Genomic DNA, 20,122 nt, shown 5'->3' on the forward strand with positions numbered 1-20,122 from the left:
TTAAAAACAGTCGTCTATCACAACAGATGGGTGGAGTGTAAGAACTGTGTTAAAAAACAGTCGTCTATCATAACAGGTGGGTGGAGTGTAAGAACTGTGTTTAAAAACAGTCGTCTATCACAACAGGTGGGTGGAGTGTAAGAACTGTGTTTAAAAACAGTCGTCTATCACAACAGATGGGTGGAGTGTAAGAACTGTGTTTAAAAACAGTCGTCTATCACAACAGGTGGGTGGAGTGTAAGAACTGTGTTAAAAAACAGTCGTCTATCATAACAGGTGGGTGGAGTGTAAGAACTGTGTTTAAAAACAGTCGTCTATCACAACAGGTGGGTGGAGTGTAAGAACTGTGTTTAAAAACAGTCAGCTATCACAACAGGTGGGTGGAGTGTAAGAACTGTGTTTAAAAACGGTCAGCTATAATAACAGGTGGGTGGAGTGTAAGAATTGTGTTTAAAAACAGTCGTCTATCATAACGGGTGGGTGGAGTGTAAGTCGTCTATAATAACGTAACCTCTTCCGTCTAATCTCTTTAATTTACAGTATTTGCGTTGTATTCTTGGACACATATATTGATAGGCTGTTCATTATTTATAATTGATACGAAACTGATTGCAATACTTTGATTCTTCAGTTTAGAACATGAGTATGGTATAAACTTTAAAGTGATTTACATACCGTGATTTACCTAGTGCTGATCAACTACTATGGTATAAACTTTAAAGTGATTTACATACCGTGATTTACTTAGTGCTGATCAATTACTATGGTATAAACTTTAAATTGATTTACATACCGTGATTTGCCTAGTGCTGATGAACTACTATGGTATAAACTTTAAAGTGATTTACGTACCGTGATTTACCTAGTGCTGATCAACTACTATGGTATAAAGTGATTTACATACCGTGATTTGCCTAGTGCTGATCAACTACTATGGTATAAACTTTACAGTGATTTACATACCGTGATTTGCCTAGTGCTGATGTTTATACCATAGTAGTTGATCAGCACTAGGTAAATCACGATATTAAAATCACTTTAAAGTTTATACCATAGTAATTGATCAGCACTAGGTAAATCACGGTATGTAAATCACTTTATACCATAGTAGTTGTGATTTACATACCGTGATTTACCTAGTGCTGATCAACTACTATGGTATAAAGTGATTTACATACCGTGATTTACCTAGTGCTGATCTATTACTATGGTATAAACTTTAAAGTGATTTACATACCGTGATTTGCATTGACTGTTTCTTGATTGTTTTCTGAAGTTCCATGTTTTGTTTATTAGCAGCATCCAAAGACATTTCCAGTTCAGTAATCTGTGCCTGGTACTTCTTCTTGAGCCGGGCGATCTCTGTCTTCAGCTTAGCTTCAGCTTCAGCAAGTCTCATGTTGAGCTGTTCAATTTCCATTTCCTTCTGTTTGCTATATGACAGAAAGTTGGGATAAGTTAATATTTTCGTGTTTTATTTTTGTAAAATGTGTAACATGGCCTCAAGTATCTCAAATACATAAATGTTAGCTTTAAGTGAAACCAAATGATCGAAAGATGAAACATTCTTAGTAATTAAGTGTAAGAAACGAACACGGTGGTTACTTACAATTCTATCGTAATTTGAATGTTTGCTTTTCCTGCATGCAGGACTTGAACCCGGCACTACTTTCTAAAGGTCATATCATTGTACCACATTACGTCATTTTTTTCTAGATCAACCATTTTTAAGTGATATTAAAATATTATTACAACTAAGAAAAAAAAAAAGGATTACCGCAAGGCCTCCATTTCCTCTTCTTTCATAGCCAATCTCTTTTCAAAATCATATTTAAGTTGAGTTAGTTCGGTTGCCAACCGTTGAGCTCTAGCCTCTTCTTGCTTCCTCAGGGCCTCTGACTCTTTGAATGCAATGCTCAGTTCCTCCCTCTCGTTCTCCAGACGCTTAATATCCAGTTCCATCTCGTGAATCTTGCGTATGGCATCGTTTAGATGGGCCTTCACGTCATTCAAGTCATCTAAAACAAAACAAAACAATTTTTAATTCTAAACATTGAGATTATCATTCGCATCCTATAATTTTTGCTAAATCGGCTATTACAAAGATGCACAGGACAAATTAAAAACAGGGGGGTATTTGACCGAAAGAAGCGAGGGTATGTGGACTACAAGCCCACTCATTACGGTGGAATTCAGAGCTCACTTCAGGTCCCTGGAAACTCTTGAGTTCTAAATTAAATTTTATACATTCTTCTGCTTTTCCTGAGAGTAATTTCTGGGACAGATTGAACAGTGGGGGCGGAGGGCAAACCCTCAGATCCTACACCACTGCATAATGATAATACTATCACATTGTTAGTGGTGGTCAAATTGTAATGAAATAACTAGAATATAAATATTCTTCATTCATCACTGAATGAAATGATGCGTCATTTTCTTTAACATGACCTCGCATGCGCACTTTTAACTTTTTTTGTCAATGCAATGTTGTAAATTCATTAGCATTCGTATTTTAAACCAAATCAGATATATATTTTTAATCACTGCAGTTCTAAAACGTCAAATAATTCAAATATTAAAAACTTAAAAGAAGATATGTCGAATAGCAAAACCATTAAGGAATACATCAGACTGGAGCAAAGTTTTTTGTTTTTTTTCCTGAACGATCTTTTTACACATTTATGACGAGTATGTTTGGATATAGCAGAATAAAAATGTTGTTGATATATCAATATAACCTCGACATTGAAATAAATTGCAGAACCAAAAATAATATTATAAAGACGCAATAAGTTTGTTTTAAATAGAAAAAAAAAAGAAGTGAAGTTAAGTTAAGTTTCCTTGTTTTAGAGCAAAGCCAATTTGGGCTATCTGCTGTGTACACCGTGGGAATTGAGCCCCGGATTTTTGTGTTGCAAGTCCGTAAACTTACCGCCGTCCCACCAGGGGACGTGAAATTAAGTATACCACTCTGCTTACATATTTATTGTCATATACTTGACATTTCTACCGCCAAGAATAATTCAAATTGACTAATTTAAAAATGAGCAAAGTATCAGACTGATCTGAAACGATTGAAAATTATAATAATATTCCAAGGGCAGATACAGGTCCCGGCGCGCTAGGCGCCCCTCCCCAGTTTTTTTTTGAAAATAAAATCAAAATAATTGCAAACATTGGATCTTTGAGGAGGGAAGAATGTAGTGAAATTTCGTACTAAATTCAAAAATAAAAAATAAAAAAGCAGTAACAACAACATGTAGCAAACATTATAACAAATCTAAATAACCCATTTAACCACTCCAGGGAAGTCCCGAAAATTCCTCGTTTACGTTTAGAATTATCGCGCCTCACCGTTTTCAAAATCCTGGATCCACCACTGCAACAAGAAATTGATGAATTATGCTTTTCTTTAATTTTGTAATGCGGGTGATACTATACTTTAATGTGGTCCAGCAGTAAGATTCGTGGCTTAAAACGCTATAGTTTGGAGTTCGATTCCTGCACTGGACATAGTACAGACTAGTTCGTGCTGCAGCTTTGCTCTAAACCAAACAAATAGTGTAAAATATACAACTAATATTGAATGATTACAGAAAAAACTTGATTAAAATAAGAAAAGACTAGCCTTGATTTACTTTTTTTTTATCAAAGCAAGCTACCTAAATAAATAAGAACCAAAAGATTACCACAGTAATTAATATAATTTATTAAAATACCGTTCCAAGTACATGTAAGCAGTCATAAAACAACAAATATATAGATTAGAATGACTGTTTCATTGGTTTGATACCCTTGCTGTCAACGATATTTTCGGCCGTAATCCTAATAATATCTCATTAAGTTCAGTCAATTAGGAGATTTAGATTAATTTTAAATCCAAATACGAAGCTATAAATGCAAAATAATAATAATGTATATATATATATTAAACATTTTGTTCAATAGTGTTAATAAAACGAACATTAAACAAATAGTGGGATATAACTTATTTACAAAACACATAAAAATTAACTGTGTGCTTCATGTATTATGACCAATTCTCTGTACTTGGAAAAGCTAATAATTAGTTTGAAAATGTAGATAATCTGTGAACAGAAAATAGCTAGTATAAATTACAAAACTAATCCGGCATTATTACAAAAGTAAAAAAAAAATGATAATAATGGTAAAAGCGTATAACTCGAAACTTTTTTAAATATTCTATGTATACCTGTTAGTTTCTTGTTTTCTCGAGCAAGGTTTTCCTTTATCTCTCTCAGCTTGTCGTATTCATACTGTAACTTCTGAAGGTCAGTGATCTTAATGCGCAAATCTCGCTGAGTTTGTTCCAAAATGATAGTGAGCTCTTCATTCTTAGACTTCAGGTCCGCGTTCACTTTCTCAAGCTGCGTCACTCGCTTTTCAAGATTCTGGGCATACGTAGTAGCCTGAAAAGTTACAAAAATAAACTATATAGTTTCCTGAATGTGATTACACGCACAGAAAATGATGTTAATTAAGAAGTGTATAACTGTTGAAAAAGTTTTACAACTCACCATAATAAGTTATTTAACGAATAATTTGGAAATATTTACAGATGTTGCAGATCACATGCAATAATTTATAAAACATGAAATTATCGTCAATAGCAACCAAGTCCTAATCTGCTCACTTCACTCCGACGTAATGCATAAATGTTAAGAACCCGAGTAATTATGGTTCAGTTAGTACCTTTAATGCCGTTTCTAGAGGCACAATGAAGCATAAATGTTAGTTACGCACAGTAGGAGTGTGGGGAAAGAGGTTCTCCCTTTCACGCTTTTAGGAGTTCGGGGAGCCTCCCCCAAGAAAGTTTTGAAATGTAAACCTGGAATGGCGCATTCTAGTGACCTTTTTGTGTATACAGTATAATCTATAAAACTTAACCATACAGACGACATAAAGACTTGTAAACATTAACGTTTTGATCACTGGCATTTATTTCTAAATATTGTTGCGGGAAAAAAATCATATTAAGATTTTGTATCAAGAAAATTGGTATCTCGAATTTTCAGTGGGAATGGTTGCTTAAGGGTATATTTTTTAATTTCTTCCTCTCTCTTTTTCTTTTCAGTAACTGCACAATCAGAAGTAGTCAGAACTAGTGAATACTATTAGTGGAGCTGTTCTAAATGTTCAGGATAAAGTAAAAGAGAAGAATTCTGAAGTAGAGTAATGAGCATGTGTATTTTATGCATAATAAACAAACTATGTGAACAGAAAGACCACAATAGTTTTTTATGTTTCCTGGTGGGTCAACGGTAAGTTTATGGACTTTTTATTTCTCGATTGATTGGTTTTTGGTCGTGTTTTTTCGGACCTGGAGAGTCAAGTATTACGAAGACCTTTTCCCCCTCTTTGATGGTTTGCCCCCACCAGTGGCACAGCGGTATGTCTGCGGACTTACAACGCTAGAATCCGGGTTTAAATACCCGTGGTGGGCAGAGCACAGATAGCCCATTGTGTAGCTTTGTGCTCAGTTATAAACAAACGTTATTTGACAGATTATTTATTTTATATTAAATGTTAAATAGATGATTTACACCATGAGATCATGGTTCACACACACTTCGCACGTAATTACACTGACACTTGTAGCATTTAGTGCTTTTTTACCACTTTTCTTAATTTGGTTGTGTAACAGTCCTACACTTCACTCCCCCAAGTGACACGGTGGTATGTCTGCGGACTTTTACCACTTTATGTAGCTTTGTGCTTAATAAACAAACAACAGCCTACACTTCACAAACAGTTCAGTTGGCAAAATCAACACTTATTCATTTGATTAAGTTATTAGACGCGTATTTTAGATAAATACCCTTTAAATATACTTTTAATATCTTAATCTAAGTAATATTTTGTAGGCTATAGCTGTAAGTGGGCTTTTTCTTATGATACATATTGAGTGGAAGAGAGATTTTTAGGGAAGCCTGTCCGTCGTGGATTAATATTGCACCGACTCATATTAAGACATAACAGACAATACAAAACTCAATAATCACTCAGCATTCAAAGTACCTAAAACAACAAACTCAGTATTTATGCACAAATATGCAAGTGCACAGGCACTCAACAACAGACTCCTAGATGGTTAGTTCAGATATTTCGTCAAAAACGTACACAAAAATTACCTACTTAGCTCCATAGATAGCTATATCAAACATGTTGATGGTAGATTCAATTACTGAACGTATATACTGTTTATATATTTTAATGATATTTTTTGGCCGGCGTTACTCTTGTGTTTTTACCTGACAGCCTCCTAGTGTAGTTTGCTCGTAGCCATTCTTTATTTCTTATTCGAGAAATATGATTTATCCATGTTAATTTGGAATCGTTTGTTAATCCTAAACATTTTTCCGATGTGGAAATATGGAGACGAGTTCCATATAAGTGTGGGTGTCTATGTGTTTTGGTAGATTTCGAGAAGAGTATCAGTTTTGTTTTTGGAACATTTTTTTTAATTCCATGTTTTTGGCAGTATTCAATTATTTGGTTCAGTACTGGTTGTAGGTTTGTGGTGGCTATTGAGAGGGTCGTGGAATTCTTCCATATCGTCACATCGTCTGCAAATTGAGAACTAAAACTAACATTTGGATCTGTTAGGGGAATGTCTCTTACATACATAATGAAAAGGACAGGGCTAACCATTCTTTCTTTGCGGACATGTGCCTCAAAAACAAGGTACTCTGAGTAGGTACCTTCCATATTAATTCTGCAGTTTCTGTTCCATTTGTTTCATGCAGAATCGTAGACCATTGTGCCATACAGTGTCGAATGTTTTCTCTATATCGAGAAAGCAGCCGACAGTGCTTTTATTAAAACTGTCTACTATGGTTTCAGTTAACCTAACTAGATGACTTGTGGCGTGCTGAAATTTTCTGAAACCGTCTTGTATTGTAGGTAATTTTGACGTGACTTCTAACTTTTGCATACACAGCTGGTCAGGATGATTGGACGATAACTCAGCTGGTCAAGCTGATTGGACGATAACTCAACTGGTCAGACTGATAGGACTATAACTCAGCTGGTCAAGCTGATTGGACGATAACTCAACTGGTCAGACTGATAGGACGATAACTCAGCTGGTCGAACTGATTGGACGATAACTCAGTTGATCAGACTGATTGGACGATAACTCTCTGGTCTATTCCTGGTATACCTTCCTTTAGGAATGTAAGAACATTTGCTTGCTTCCAAGAGGCTGGGATATAACCTGAGTTCAGGGATAGATTAAACAGTACTTTTAAACGGTCAAACAATTCCTGGGTGCCTGTTTTATGAAGGATAGTTTGAATGCCGTCTTCTTACAGAGTTTGGTTTTGTGTCTGTTTTGTGAATGTGATGACTTCGATTTTTGCGATTGTATTTGTAATTTTGCTAGCATAATTGTTTTTGTTTATTTGTTGTGTATCTCCAGGGTTAATGGCGTTAGCTGGAAATCTCGGTGTGTGTATATTGTGTTTGTTTTGTAGTACATGCTCATTTAGCATATTAAAATAATGAGTGTTTATATCTGGTTCATCACGTAGTTTTAATGTGATCTTTCATCGTTCCTTAAATGCCTTTTTAGTTTAGTGTAGGATACGTTTTATGAGCATTTTGATTGTTTGTGAATAGTTTCAGATGCGTCTAGAATTGCTTTGGATCTGTGTGTTCATTCAGTTGTGGACTTACAACATTAAGATCAGGAGTTTGATTTCCACCCGGTGGACATAGCGCAGACAGCCCATTGTGTAGCTTTGCACTAGAAACAACCAATCACATGCTTTTTTAATTTTGGCTATGAAATCACCGCTTTGTACCATAAACTTCAACAGTTCGCCGCAAGATAACAGGTTATATAAAGTCAACTACATGTAACGACAGATTTGATTTAAGAACAGCAAGATTAAACGAACATTTTTGAGTATAAATACTACAATATAAACCTTACTTATGAACTTCGCACATGACTTTGATAATTGCTTGTTGACCGTGTTAGAAGAAACTGCAGAGCATATAAATATAAAAAACTGTGTCCGATACCATAAAACATCCTCACGATAGAGATAGGTCTTTTCCAGCTTACACCCGGTATAAGTTTTTATAAAAAGACTGATCAAAATCTATTAGTAATTTTACGTAACGAAATTGTATCCCGAATAAAATTCTGTTTTTTTTTTATTATTTAACTTCCTTCTCTAAATGTATAAAACGGAGGATTTCAAAGATTTAAAAGTTTGTTGCCAAGACTTTTTCTCTCTCATGTTACTAAACACACGTAGAGAGATTTTACCTTTTCAAGATCCATCACTAGCACTTCCACTTCACTCTGAAGTCGGGACTTTTGTTTCTCCAAGCTACTGCATTTATTCAAAAGGGCTTCCAACTGCTCTTCGTACTCGGCTGTCTTGGCAGCCATTTTGCGGCTATCGAAAAAAGAAAATTTTATAACCTATTACGAAATGCTGTTAACCCACGAATAATATTAGCACTGAATGTTATTCACAAAAGATTTAGATTTCAGCATAAACTGTAAAGTTGTTCATTGAAGCGAAGGAAGGTAAACTTTGTGTGTGAAAGAAAAGTCACAAAGTAAACAACCCTTACCAGTTAGTCTACACCTAGATTGGTAATTGTTATTCTATCTGTAGTTGAAGTAAGTGCCATATTCGAAATAATAATAATTTTTTAAAACTCCATGTCGATTGGCACAAATTTCTAGCAATATATAGTTTTATGTATGAATTTAGATTTTGTACTTTCCTTGCCCACGCAATTCTTTTATTACTAGTTCAAACTGTCGTTTTGTTCAAACTGTGATGTGGCATACCGTATATAACAAACAGCTTCTATACGGGACTTCAATAGATTTAAATCAGAACAAACTTTTAGTGAACCGGAATAATTCAAATAGATAGCCACCCTTGAGAAACATTTCAATAAATTGCGATTAGTTATCCACCAAATGCTCATTTTTCTTAACATATGCGAACAGGAAAAGATCTAATTCCCGTTCACGAGATGTTATGAATATTATGGTCGATCTGGTTTTAGGACCGATATTTTAACTATTATCGGTAATAATGTTTAAATACCACAGAAGTGGACGCATCTTGAACTTCCGAAGATAAAAGTAAATTTTTGGAACATTTTTTTAAAATCTGTTTCTTACTTCTAACTTACCGTAATTCTTCTACTTCTTCTTGGTGAGACTGGACTTCCGTCTCATACTTAGATTTCCAAGTGGAGGCTTCGCCATTTGCTTTAGACAGCTGTCGCTCCAACTCCAGGCGAAACTCGGATTCTTCCTCAATCTGGACCCTCAGAGACTCAAGTTCCACTTCCATCGTGTGAGCATGTTGCTCAAGAGAAGATCTTTTCTGTAAAATGGATATTCATTTGAACAAACGACCAATGAAACTGCAGTATACTTAATTCATTAATATCTCATTGTTACTTGGTGAATTTATAAATACATCTATATATTGTGCAGCATATGACATGAAGAATTATGAATCTAACTTAAATCGCTCTGTTCAACGATGTATCAACGTTAATTTAGAGTGATTTACTTTCTGACGTCTGAATATTCCCCAAGATATTTTGCATTTTGCCTTTGTTCAAATATTCCCCACTGAAAAGTAATTCATTTGCGGAAAGCCTATTTATGTAAGCAAATGATTTTACCCTCTCTTCATCTTCCAGCTGACGCCTTGTTTCCTCCAATTGATTGGCCAGTTGTGTTTTGATGTGAGTGATGTTATCAATGGAGACTTTGTATTCTTGGACTTCCTTGATCAGCTCAGTGTTTTCGGAGCTCAAGCGTGATTTCTGTGACGTAACTTCAGTGACAGTTCGGTTCAGCTCTTCAATCTTGACGTTCAGCTCGTAGACGGTGTGCTCCAATCTCTCCACAGACTTCTGTGAGGTAAGCTGTAAGATAATAAAGACAAGGTAGCCAGTATGCATTTCACAAATGCTTAGATTTAAGAAACTAAAAAATATAAAAAACGTGTTTAAATTTACAATATTTATCCACAACTTTGAGATAAAGTTCTTCTCCTCTTGATAACTAATACAACGTACCTCACCATGGCGAGATCTTAATCTATTTTAATGTAATGTGGAGGTTTAGATATATTAACAAAAGAAATCTAGTTTTCAATTACATGGAAAGATTGCGTGCTTACGACGTTAAAAATCAGGTTTCGATAACTGTGTAGCTTTGTGCCTAACACCCAACCAACTAACATATAGAGATTTTAAAAAAAATAGTTTCTTGTCTTTTAAAAATATGAGTTAACGAGTATTTAGGAAACTTTAATCTACGATGAAAAAAATTAACTGAAATATCAATTAACATAATGGCCAGGTGGTTAGGGCGCTCGATTCGCAATCTGCAGGTCGCGGGTTCGAATCCCCGTCACACCATACATGCTCGCCCTTTCAGCCGTCAATTCCACTATTCGTTGGTAAAAGAGTAGCCCAACAGTTGGTGGTGGTGACTAGCTGCCTTCCCTTTAGTCTTATACCTAAATTAGGGACGGCTAGCGCAGATAACCCTCGTGTAGCTTTGCTCGAAATTAATAAGAAAGGAACAAACTTCGTAACTTAAATAAAAAACAATTTATATCCATTTATTTTTTCGAGTCAAATGTAGTAATGTAACACATTCAAATATCACTCACTTCTGCGGTTTGAGTTTTGGAATTTCATACAGCACTTACCTTGTCCTTATTTGCACTTTCAACTTGAGCTAACAGTTCGTACACTTCGGATTGGAACTTTTGCTTTTCTCGCTCGATCCTGCAGTAAAGAAAGTCATTATAATTTCACACCAGGTCATAGTTATTAATTTATGTTTTTGCCCTGTAGAATTTTAAAATTATATATAATACTGCTCCTCAAAAAATAGCACGTTCCTAGGTTAGTAAAATAGACTTAACTGGAGAGCTTAGCTTAAACCCACCACCTCGAAATTTCAGAGGAAATCATTTCATCCAGTTTTCTTTACTACACGAAATGAAGTCACTTATTCACCAATCCCCACCCACACCCCATTTTTCCCCGAGAAACATTTTCCTGGTTATCGCACTGACTTTTCACTTAATAATCCCGGTCATTTTCTTACTAACCTATACTACAAGTAATTTGATTAATATAAACATTACTAGAAATAAGTATTATTTTTAAATTTCTATTAATTTCATCTAGTTGGTATTAATTCAAATACAGAAGTATTTCAAAAGACATTTCAAACACTAGTCGACTTCTTTTTTTTTTTTTTACAGTAAATTCAAAATGTCTTATGGCTCCAGGTTTACGAACAATTATAACGTTAAGATACCCGCCCCTTATGACTCAGCGGTAAGTCTGAGGGTTTATATCGTTAAAAATCAGGTTTCGATTCCCGCGGCAGAGCATAGGTACTTCATTGTATAGCTTTGTGCTAAACAACGGACAAACAAAATTAAGATGCCACTTTGATAAAACGCTGGTTGCCATTTTTTATTTATTTTACTGTAAATTCGAAACATCTGGTAGGTGTGTTGCAAAACCTAATGGTTATGAGTATATTAATGGTTAGAATATTAGGATGACATTTTAATGTCACGGACATAGTGATTTAATCTAAACAGATTGTTTTAGCAGAGCTAATATAAGCCATTTTTTATTGAACCAACCAAAAAGATACTCAAAGAACTCCATGAATTTTCGTTTTAAGATGCCGCATTCACCATGTTCTGAGAATCTGGATTGTAAGAGTTTTTCAGTTGTGTGCCTGTTTTTTCTGGTTAAATCTCGAATATTCATCTTCAATTAAGTACAGAAAAAAAAACAGTGTTAACTTTCAGGTGTCTTACTTAGCCTTAGCTTTCTGAACGCTATCAAGCTGGTCCTGGAAGTCTGCGATAGCCTCTTGGTGCTTCTTGCGTAGATGATGGGCATTTTCTTCACTTTCCAAATGCGTATCTTCCAAGAGCTTTCGCAACTTTGCCAGCTCTGTATCTCTCTTTTTGTTCATCTCGACCTCAGAGTGAAAAAAAAAGTGTATGATTATACAGCAGTTCTGTATGAATTTTTGGTTCTAGTTGTTTTTGAAGGCAAGTCTCACTCTTAGAAAAATAAAACTGTACAAGGTGGTCGTAAAGAGAAATGAAACAAGTTTACATATAGTAAACACTTTGAAATTTGCATCTAGATCTGTGAAATGTAAAAGCTTACTTGTGACTCGCTGCTTCCTTCGGCCTCCTCCAGTCGATCGGCATACTGCATCAGCTGAACAGATAAATCATTCCTTTCCCGCTCGATCTGAATAAAACACGAATGTTTAAAAGAAACTCCTACTGACTCTCCCAAAAAGTCACATGAAACAAGAAGCTTCATATTTTAAATCTTATAGTCGTCATTTTGTTGAATGAATAAATCACAAGATTAAATAGAGTTATTTCTTCTTATTTTTTGGTGGTGGGCAGAGCACAGATAGCCCATTGTGTAGCTTTGTGCTTAATTCCAAACCAAACAACTCTTATTTTTTGCTACATTCCTAGGATATTATTTATTTTTCAGTGCTTAGACGACAGAAAATAAGTTAAGGCTTTGTTAATCTAATAACAAGATCGCCGCCCCCTTGTGGTTCACCGGTAAATTTACAGCTTCACAACACTAAAATCCTGGATTCGATTCCTTCTTGCAGTGACCAGAGAGCAGATAGACCATTGTGTAACTTTTCATTAATACATCAACAATCCAATTATAAGACTAAGATAACAATTTGAATAGAATCAGAACTGAAGATCAGTTAAGTACAAATGAATAAGGAAAATTATAGTTTTTATATGTATCTAAGTAATTTAAAGACAAATATTTAATATTTCACAGTAAATATGGTATGGTAGAGGAGTTTATCAAGTTTAAAATTCGGTTGGTTTTTGCCCCCAGTGGCTTAGTGGTAAGTCTGAGGGCTCGTGCCGCTATAAACCTGTAGTTCAACAAAATGGTCGGCAAAGCACAGATAGCTCATGTGTAGCTTTATGCTTACAATTAAACCATTGGTTTTTCTTTTCTGTTTTAAAAATACGTGGTCCGATCTCCAAACTCTATCAAAATGTCACTTATAGACGTTTGATGTAATTAAAGCTAACAGCCTCAAGAATTGAAAACTATTACGTGGATTTTGACTTTAAAAAAAAGTTTAGTTCACTATTTTCAACAAAAATAAAACAAATTATACATCCCTTATTCACACAGTAATCTCTCAGTCATATTTTACGATAAAAAAAACAAAATATTATAAGCTATCATAGGTAATGTATTTTGACGTAATACACATGAAGTGTAATAGATAAGTTCAAGAAAACTTCTAACTCGCAGGCTAATTCCATTTAAGGATAATAATATATGCAAGCTGTCAGGCACATTTATGCATTTTTCATTGTTTAAGGATTTTTTTATTAAACTTAACAAGTCTATAAAGTATCAACAAAGTTTTTATTAAATAAAAGAGGTGTAAAAAGCACCAACAATGTTTTTTTTTAAATTTAACTAAACAAGAACCACCAATGTTTTTTAGTAAACGAAAGAAGTGCATAAAGCACCAACGATTTTTTATCAAACTAAACAAGTGCATAAAAAGCCAAAATGGTTTTATTAAAAGAAACAAGCGCATAAAGTGCCAACTACGATTTTTATTGGACGAAACAAGTGCATAAAGCACCAACAATGTTTTTTATTGGACGAAACAAGTGCATAAAGCACCAACAATGTTTTTTATTGGACGAAACAAGTGCATAAACGTCAAAAATGTTTTTTTATTAGATGAAACAAGTGCATAAAGCACTAACAATGTTTTTTATTGGAAGAAACAAGTGCATAAACGTCAAAAATGTTTTTTTATTAAATGAAACAAGTGCATAAAGCACCAACAATGTTTTTTATTGACCGAAGCAAGTGCATAAAGCACCATCAATGTGAGAAATCTGCCACAATCAACTTGTAGGTCAATTTGTTGGGTAAACTACAATTTTGATTTCCATTAACGATAATGATCTAGATAACGAGAAACACACTACTAATGAAGATCATATCAAACAACACATAGTAGAAATTAAACAATGTTGTAACATCACACCTAAGGATTTTTCATATGTTTATGTTACTTGCAGGTAAAGACCCTAGAGTTGTTCATCATCATCATTATTATGTGTTGTTATTATTTACAAAATTTACACTCCCTTCTCATCTCTTCCGATTTGTAACATACAGTGAAGTTGCTACAATCTATAAAATAAATCAATGTTTCTTTAGGCTCAACTTCACCATGCCTTAGAAACTGTGAGCATGTTGCCAAGAGAGGTTAATTTTAGTCTCAAAGGCTCATCCGATAACGACAAGTACATACAGTATTCTTAGCAACAGAAAGTAGGACAGTATTCAGAAAGAAGATATGTTTAAACAACAGAAAGCATTCTGATGAAAACCTGTATTTAAACCGGTTAATTAACTTTTTTCACTGGTTACTACAGAAACTCCAGTTTCTATCTTTTTTATATTTTGAACGAAATATTATAATCTACATTGCTTCACTTTTTCTAAAGGAAGCTAAAAAATAATCACGTTAAAATTGCAGGACTTTCAGGATTTTCAAAAAGGAGGCGGAGTCCAAATGAAAATACCGAAGTAACTGAGAGGTGAGCCTACCCCCCTTTAAAACTTGAAGACTTTTTGAAATTTGCAATCTCTCTAAGTCCAGTTCCAGACACATTCCATTGATTTTTGCCGGTCACTCTCATTGGCAAATTAGGAATAAAAAATCAGAATGACCAGTACTTACTAACATAGAGAACATAATATCCTTCATTTACAAGGCTTATGGTTGGAATCAGGATCTTGAAGTGATCCCTGGAATAAAATTATATCCAACGCTGTTCATCAAATGAATTGGTTAGAGAGAAGGATGGAATGTTTGATATTCATACTGAAGAAAAGGTCTCCTTGAAAGACCTGTGGTAGGGTTTTAAATCGAACGTAATATATTTGAAAAACAAAACAAAAAATATTTACAACATTATATACGTTACAGACGGCCCAGATCCCCTTTCGTACAGGAATATGAGCATAAACGATGCCCAATAACAGTTAAGTATAATATTTATAACACATGTAATGTTTTACTTTTTCCTTCGATTTTTTTTTCATTGGAGAGGAGGGTCTGGACCCTTTGGTCCCCTCCTCGATCTGCTACGAAATATGAGCTGCGGAGGTTTTTTTTTCCCCTCTTTATACAATTAGTTTTTTACCCTGAATTGAAGTATACATTTATTGTAGCTTATTCAGTCTAAACTAAATACTTGAATTTTTTTTTATTTTACATTTTAATCTCTTTCTCTGTTTATCCCCATAGGCCAGCAAAATGCAATATTATCAAAACATCAATTGCACATTGTAAGCTAATGAAATACAAGGTTTAGTTCGCTTAGTAACCAAACTAGAAATCCATACCCACCTATTGTTAGAAACCTTAAGTTTAACTATTCGAATTCCAGTAACTCATAATATATATATTGTTTTTCATTCATTATTACAGGAAATCTTGAAATTTTAATATAATTTTTTCTTCTCGCAACATCCAGCAAACGTGTACAAATCATTCGGTGTCAGCAAAAATAGTACTTGTGCTAGTATGCAACGGGCCTAACATTTATGATAACAATCACGTCAAACAGCTGTTACTAGGCCTGATGGTTTACAATGACTCACCACCAGCTTTTGGCGTTCAAAATCGTAACTTTTAAATTTAATATATTTTTGTTTGAGCAGTCGGTTAAATTGTACATCATCTGCTTAACCTCTTTCTTATTTATGAAAACTATAATTAAACAATGAAATTATAGGTTCACCACCAATTTTTTTTATAGAAAATTACTCTTACCATATGAAATATTAAGTTTTCTAGTATCATCAATAATATGCTAAAATCAATGCTTACCCGTTGTCTGAGCTCACGCTCTGAATCTAGATCTTCATGGAGAAGACGGATTTTGTCCTGCGAAAAAGAACAAACGGTTAGTTTTGCAGAACAGAGAGAAATATATTTGATTTTCACTTTAGTAATCCTTATCTTATTACAACGAGCTGGTTTTCAATTTAATATATCACACTTTAAAGTGACCGAAATGTTTTACACGAAATGAACTTGAAGTTATTTCTGGACTGACTTTTGACAACTTTTCTCAGAAAGAGCATGTTTAATGAATTGAAATACTGTAAGGTGGTGTAATCCTTTCATATATTCAGTGACTTTTACAAAACTTTGCAAGCTGGAACCGAGATATGAATTATGTGCATATCCCAGAAGCCAAAGAGTTTGTGAACTTTAAATTCTTTAACATCATAAACGAGCCGAAAGAAAAATGGCAATATACATCTTTTTAATTTTGATTACGAAAAACAAGGAATTTTACATGACAGCTACTTAATGCAGTGGTCACCTTTCGTATTTATGATTAAGTTTCGCTCTTCGTGCTTTAAGTAAATTTCCGCAACTCAGTAAACAAATGATAAAGGTAAAAGCACAGATGTTCGCAGTGAAATTTTGAAAAATATTTTATCTGAATACACACGTAACTACATTTTATAAGCTCCAGCGGAATGCACGGACGTGATATTTTCATATTCTACTTTACCGAGTCCAAGAAACGACTAAAATAATTCAGGTCGTTTGGTTCGTATGCTGAGCTGTGGAGTCAAGTTACCATTATGTCTAATGTATTGATATTGATTTATAAAGTAGCAAAGTGTATAAAGTCTATCAAAGTGATCCACAATAATACTTGAAGCATGAATTTTAGAATGAAAACTGAAGAAATAGAAAAATCAAGTAATGAAACAGAACATTTTTCTTACATTTTTGTAATTGTCATTTATGTTATGTTAAATGCTACTTAAATATGTTATCATCTCGAAATTAATGTTTTTTTCTAACTCATGTATCTATCTATCTATTTATCTATCTGTTTGTTTATATATATATATAACTTATAATGAGGTCCTTTGGATCTTAGTTCAGTTTTATATGAAATATAAAAGGGGCGATATATTTAGAAAAAAATATGTACAACAATTCTATAATACATTACAAATAAGAATTTTCGATTTTTTTTTCGGGCCCTCGATAAAAGAAACTATACATTATCAACACCGAGGCTTGACTAATATAAACGACGCATCTCTCAGCTTTCTATTACAGCCGTGTTGTTCCATTCCATCACTGATGACTCATAAACTGAGCCTTTCGTGGATCTTATTTACAACAAAGTGTAGGCCGTGGTCCCAAAGAAGATAAACAGACAGGAAATGTAAAAATACAGTTGAAAAATATATCCACAATCTGTAGAAAGACACAAGAAGCGGTTGGTCGTTCAAGAAATATTTTTGGTACGTTTTTTCCAAACTATGGCGTCACTTACAGCAAACTAAGATAAACGCATACTGAATTCCTTATAATAAAGAAGTGATTCAACACTTAGACGTTCAAACGTTTTTCAGCACTTGATCACTGGAAAAACAACTTTCTATATAGTACTCTGGTGACTCAACAGTAAGGGTTAACGTTAAAGTTCTGGGTTTGATATTGTAGGTAGCCCATCGTGTAACTTGGCGGTAAAACAGACACACCTTTCTGTATACCCCGAGATTTAATTTAAAGTGTAAATATAACAGTAGAAATAATTACTGTTTAAAGAGAAGTATTACTAATGGATATATGAGTTTAGGTAATTTACGTTTTTTTCAAACAAACTTTAAAAAAGATGTTTCAGTGTACGAATTACGGTATTGTTCCTAGTTTCCGTATCTACTAACTTTTTCAATAAAACCTCAAAAGTTGTTTTTTTTACTTTGATAATACCATGCTAAATTTGTGAAAAATAACTTTTTTTTAATTTGTATGTTTGGGTGTGAAGTCTTTTACTCACCATTAATAACCTAAAATATACAAGCGACCTAATTGTATTTCATTATTTCGCTCCCCAAACAGTACCGAAAAGCCCTGATTCGGCGAAAATAGCTATAGCCTATTGTAGAAGGAGTAGCGAATCAAATAATGAATTAGATCCCTACGTATTTTCAGTGAAGAAAAGAAAAATTCTCAAATAAATGTACTTATTTTTTTTTCATGATTTACTTGTGAAATACCACATTATAAAAGTTAGTAAATAAGATGTAAATAATTAGTGCAACCATTTGAAAACAGTTAATTTTCTACCTGCCTTTTTATGTTTAGTTTTTGGTAGCAGGCTAGTAACTCATACAGATAACTCTTGTATTTTAAAGTCCCTAACTTTTCTTTTCCGCATGGTCTTGGCTACTCTTCTAGTAACAAGAACAACAGTCACCTTCCAACTATAGAAAAGCATTCAATTTTGTCATGCATGACGTCATGAGTGCGTAATAACTGAAAATAGAAACTAAACGTAAAGTAAAAGACTTCTTGATGATCTCTTCGGTATCTCAGCAGTAAGTCTAAGAGTGTATAACTTATAACTCTAAAAATCGATGTTCGAAACCCGTGGAGGGAGGGGAACAACAAAGCTAACCCGTTATGAAGCTTTGCGCTTAACAGCAAACAAACTTCTTAATGCCGTCACTTCAGACGTCTTTCTGCAATTATTGAGAATAACACACCCGTCAATATCATTACAATCATACGAAACATTTTAACTGAATGAATTTCTCTAGCTATTTATTCTTTCAATTTTTGTTAGTTATTCAGTTTAGTTACACGGTAAACAGCTATCATACCTGTTTCATTTCTTGTTTCACCATTTACTGTAGCTAATTCACATTTTCAAATCGGGAAAAATCTCCACTACCGGCACTTGTGTTTAAAAATCATTTTTCTTTACTTAATGTTTCCTTAATGCTATTTTATCACAACAGTTTATTTCAGGTTTGTTATAATTTTATTGTTTTGAATTAATTTTAGGTCATTTTTCTTTTCCAGTGTATCATTTGTCCACAGTAACACTTTTTAATAAGTTTATTCTTTTTATCATGAAATCGTAATTTTTTTTTTTTTGTCGTGCATCCACTTTACATTTTTAATGCCTATTACTTTTTTTTTAATCACAGTAGCCATTTTTGTATCGTTTAGGTTTATTATTTATTTTATTTCATATTTACCGCTTTCTATGTAATGTGCTTTTTATATTGTCATTAACCAATGTTCTTTTACCCAAGTTTGTTACTTACCTTGTCGTATCTTAGGCTTAATGTTTTTGTGAATTTAGCCTAATTGCTATAAAAATTAGTTTTCATTTATATATTTAATGTTACATGGATGAAAAAAGTTTTTTTTAGAATTAAACAATAGTTACATTAAGTTTACAACTTAAATAAATTATTATTTTTCTCATCAATTTATTTCTAAGTTTGTCGCAATTAGTGTTTGTAATTTTATGCCAAATGCTTTCAAACTGCTCGAAGAAAAGCATACTAGTAGAAAACTTGCATAAAAGAACGTTTATACTATCAAGTCAAAATTTCAGGTTTATTTAAAAATTAAAGAATAAGTGCATATTCTGGCTAATAAAAGGGGCTTGAGTCTATTACTATAATCGATTTGGTTAAATATATAAATCTATTATTACGATACACATATCCGATGGGATCTAAATTTGTTTGACCCGATTGGACCTTAATTTATATTATTATGTCGGACTCAGGCTATATTTGATTTGTGCTTTTTTAGAAACATTGTCGACTTAAAAATATTTTTTATGTTCGAACTCGGATTTAACCAAAAGTTTGGAGGTTCATTTTAGCTAGGATCCGAAGCTGAAAAACTCACATAGATTCGGGTCTAAACATTTAAGCCATAACTCATCCTTAATACCCATATATATATATTTATGTTTCACGATATTTATTTACTTAAACAATATTAATTATTTTACTAAAGATGAGGTTAAGTTTATTACTTAATCGAACAAAGTTTCAAAATTAAAAATTATTTAACAAATATATCATTTTCGGGAAGGAAGGGGGCAGTCTCATAATAGAACATCAGAAATAAAACATCGTAGTTAAATTTTTGAAGATCAAACTGAATTTCTGG

General features: G+C 33.5%; 1 protein-coding gene across 1 annotated transcript in view; it reads right to left on the minus strand.

Moving 5' to 3' along the window:
- The window catches only part of LOC106467607 (paramyosin-like), a 34,555-nt gene that overhangs the window by 9,371 nt on the left and 5,062 nt on the right, over positions 1–20,122 (minus strand). Inside the window, exons 2-11 of the mRNA XM_013927971.2 lie at positions 15,995–16,051; positions 12,232–12,318; positions 11,871–12,037; positions 10,734–10,812; positions 9,694–9,939; positions 9,190–9,386; positions 8,300–8,432; positions 4,214–4,430; positions 1,778–2,018; positions 1,238–1,433 (exon numbers count right to left, since the gene is read on the minus strand). Of these exons, the coding sequence (XP_013783425.1) occupies positions 1,238–1,433; positions 1,778–2,018; positions 4,214–4,430; positions 8,300–8,432; positions 9,190–9,386; positions 9,694–9,939; positions 10,734–10,812; positions 11,871–12,037; positions 12,232–12,318; positions 15,995–16,051 (1,620 nt within the window). The remainder of the gene's footprint in view (positions 1–1,237; positions 1,434–1,777; positions 2,019–4,213; positions 4,431–8,299; positions 8,433–9,189; positions 9,387–9,693; positions 9,940–10,733; positions 10,813–11,870; positions 12,038–12,231; positions 12,319–15,994; positions 16,052–20,122) is intronic.

This window comes from Limulus polyphemus, unplaced genomic scaffold (assembly GCF_000517525.1).
Source record: "Limulus polyphemus unplaced genomic scaffold, Limulus_polyphemus-2.1.2 Scaffold2676, whole genome shotgun sequence".
Taxonomy (NCBI): domain Eukaryota; kingdom Metazoa; phylum Arthropoda; class Merostomata; order Xiphosura; family Limulidae; genus Limulus; species Limulus polyphemus.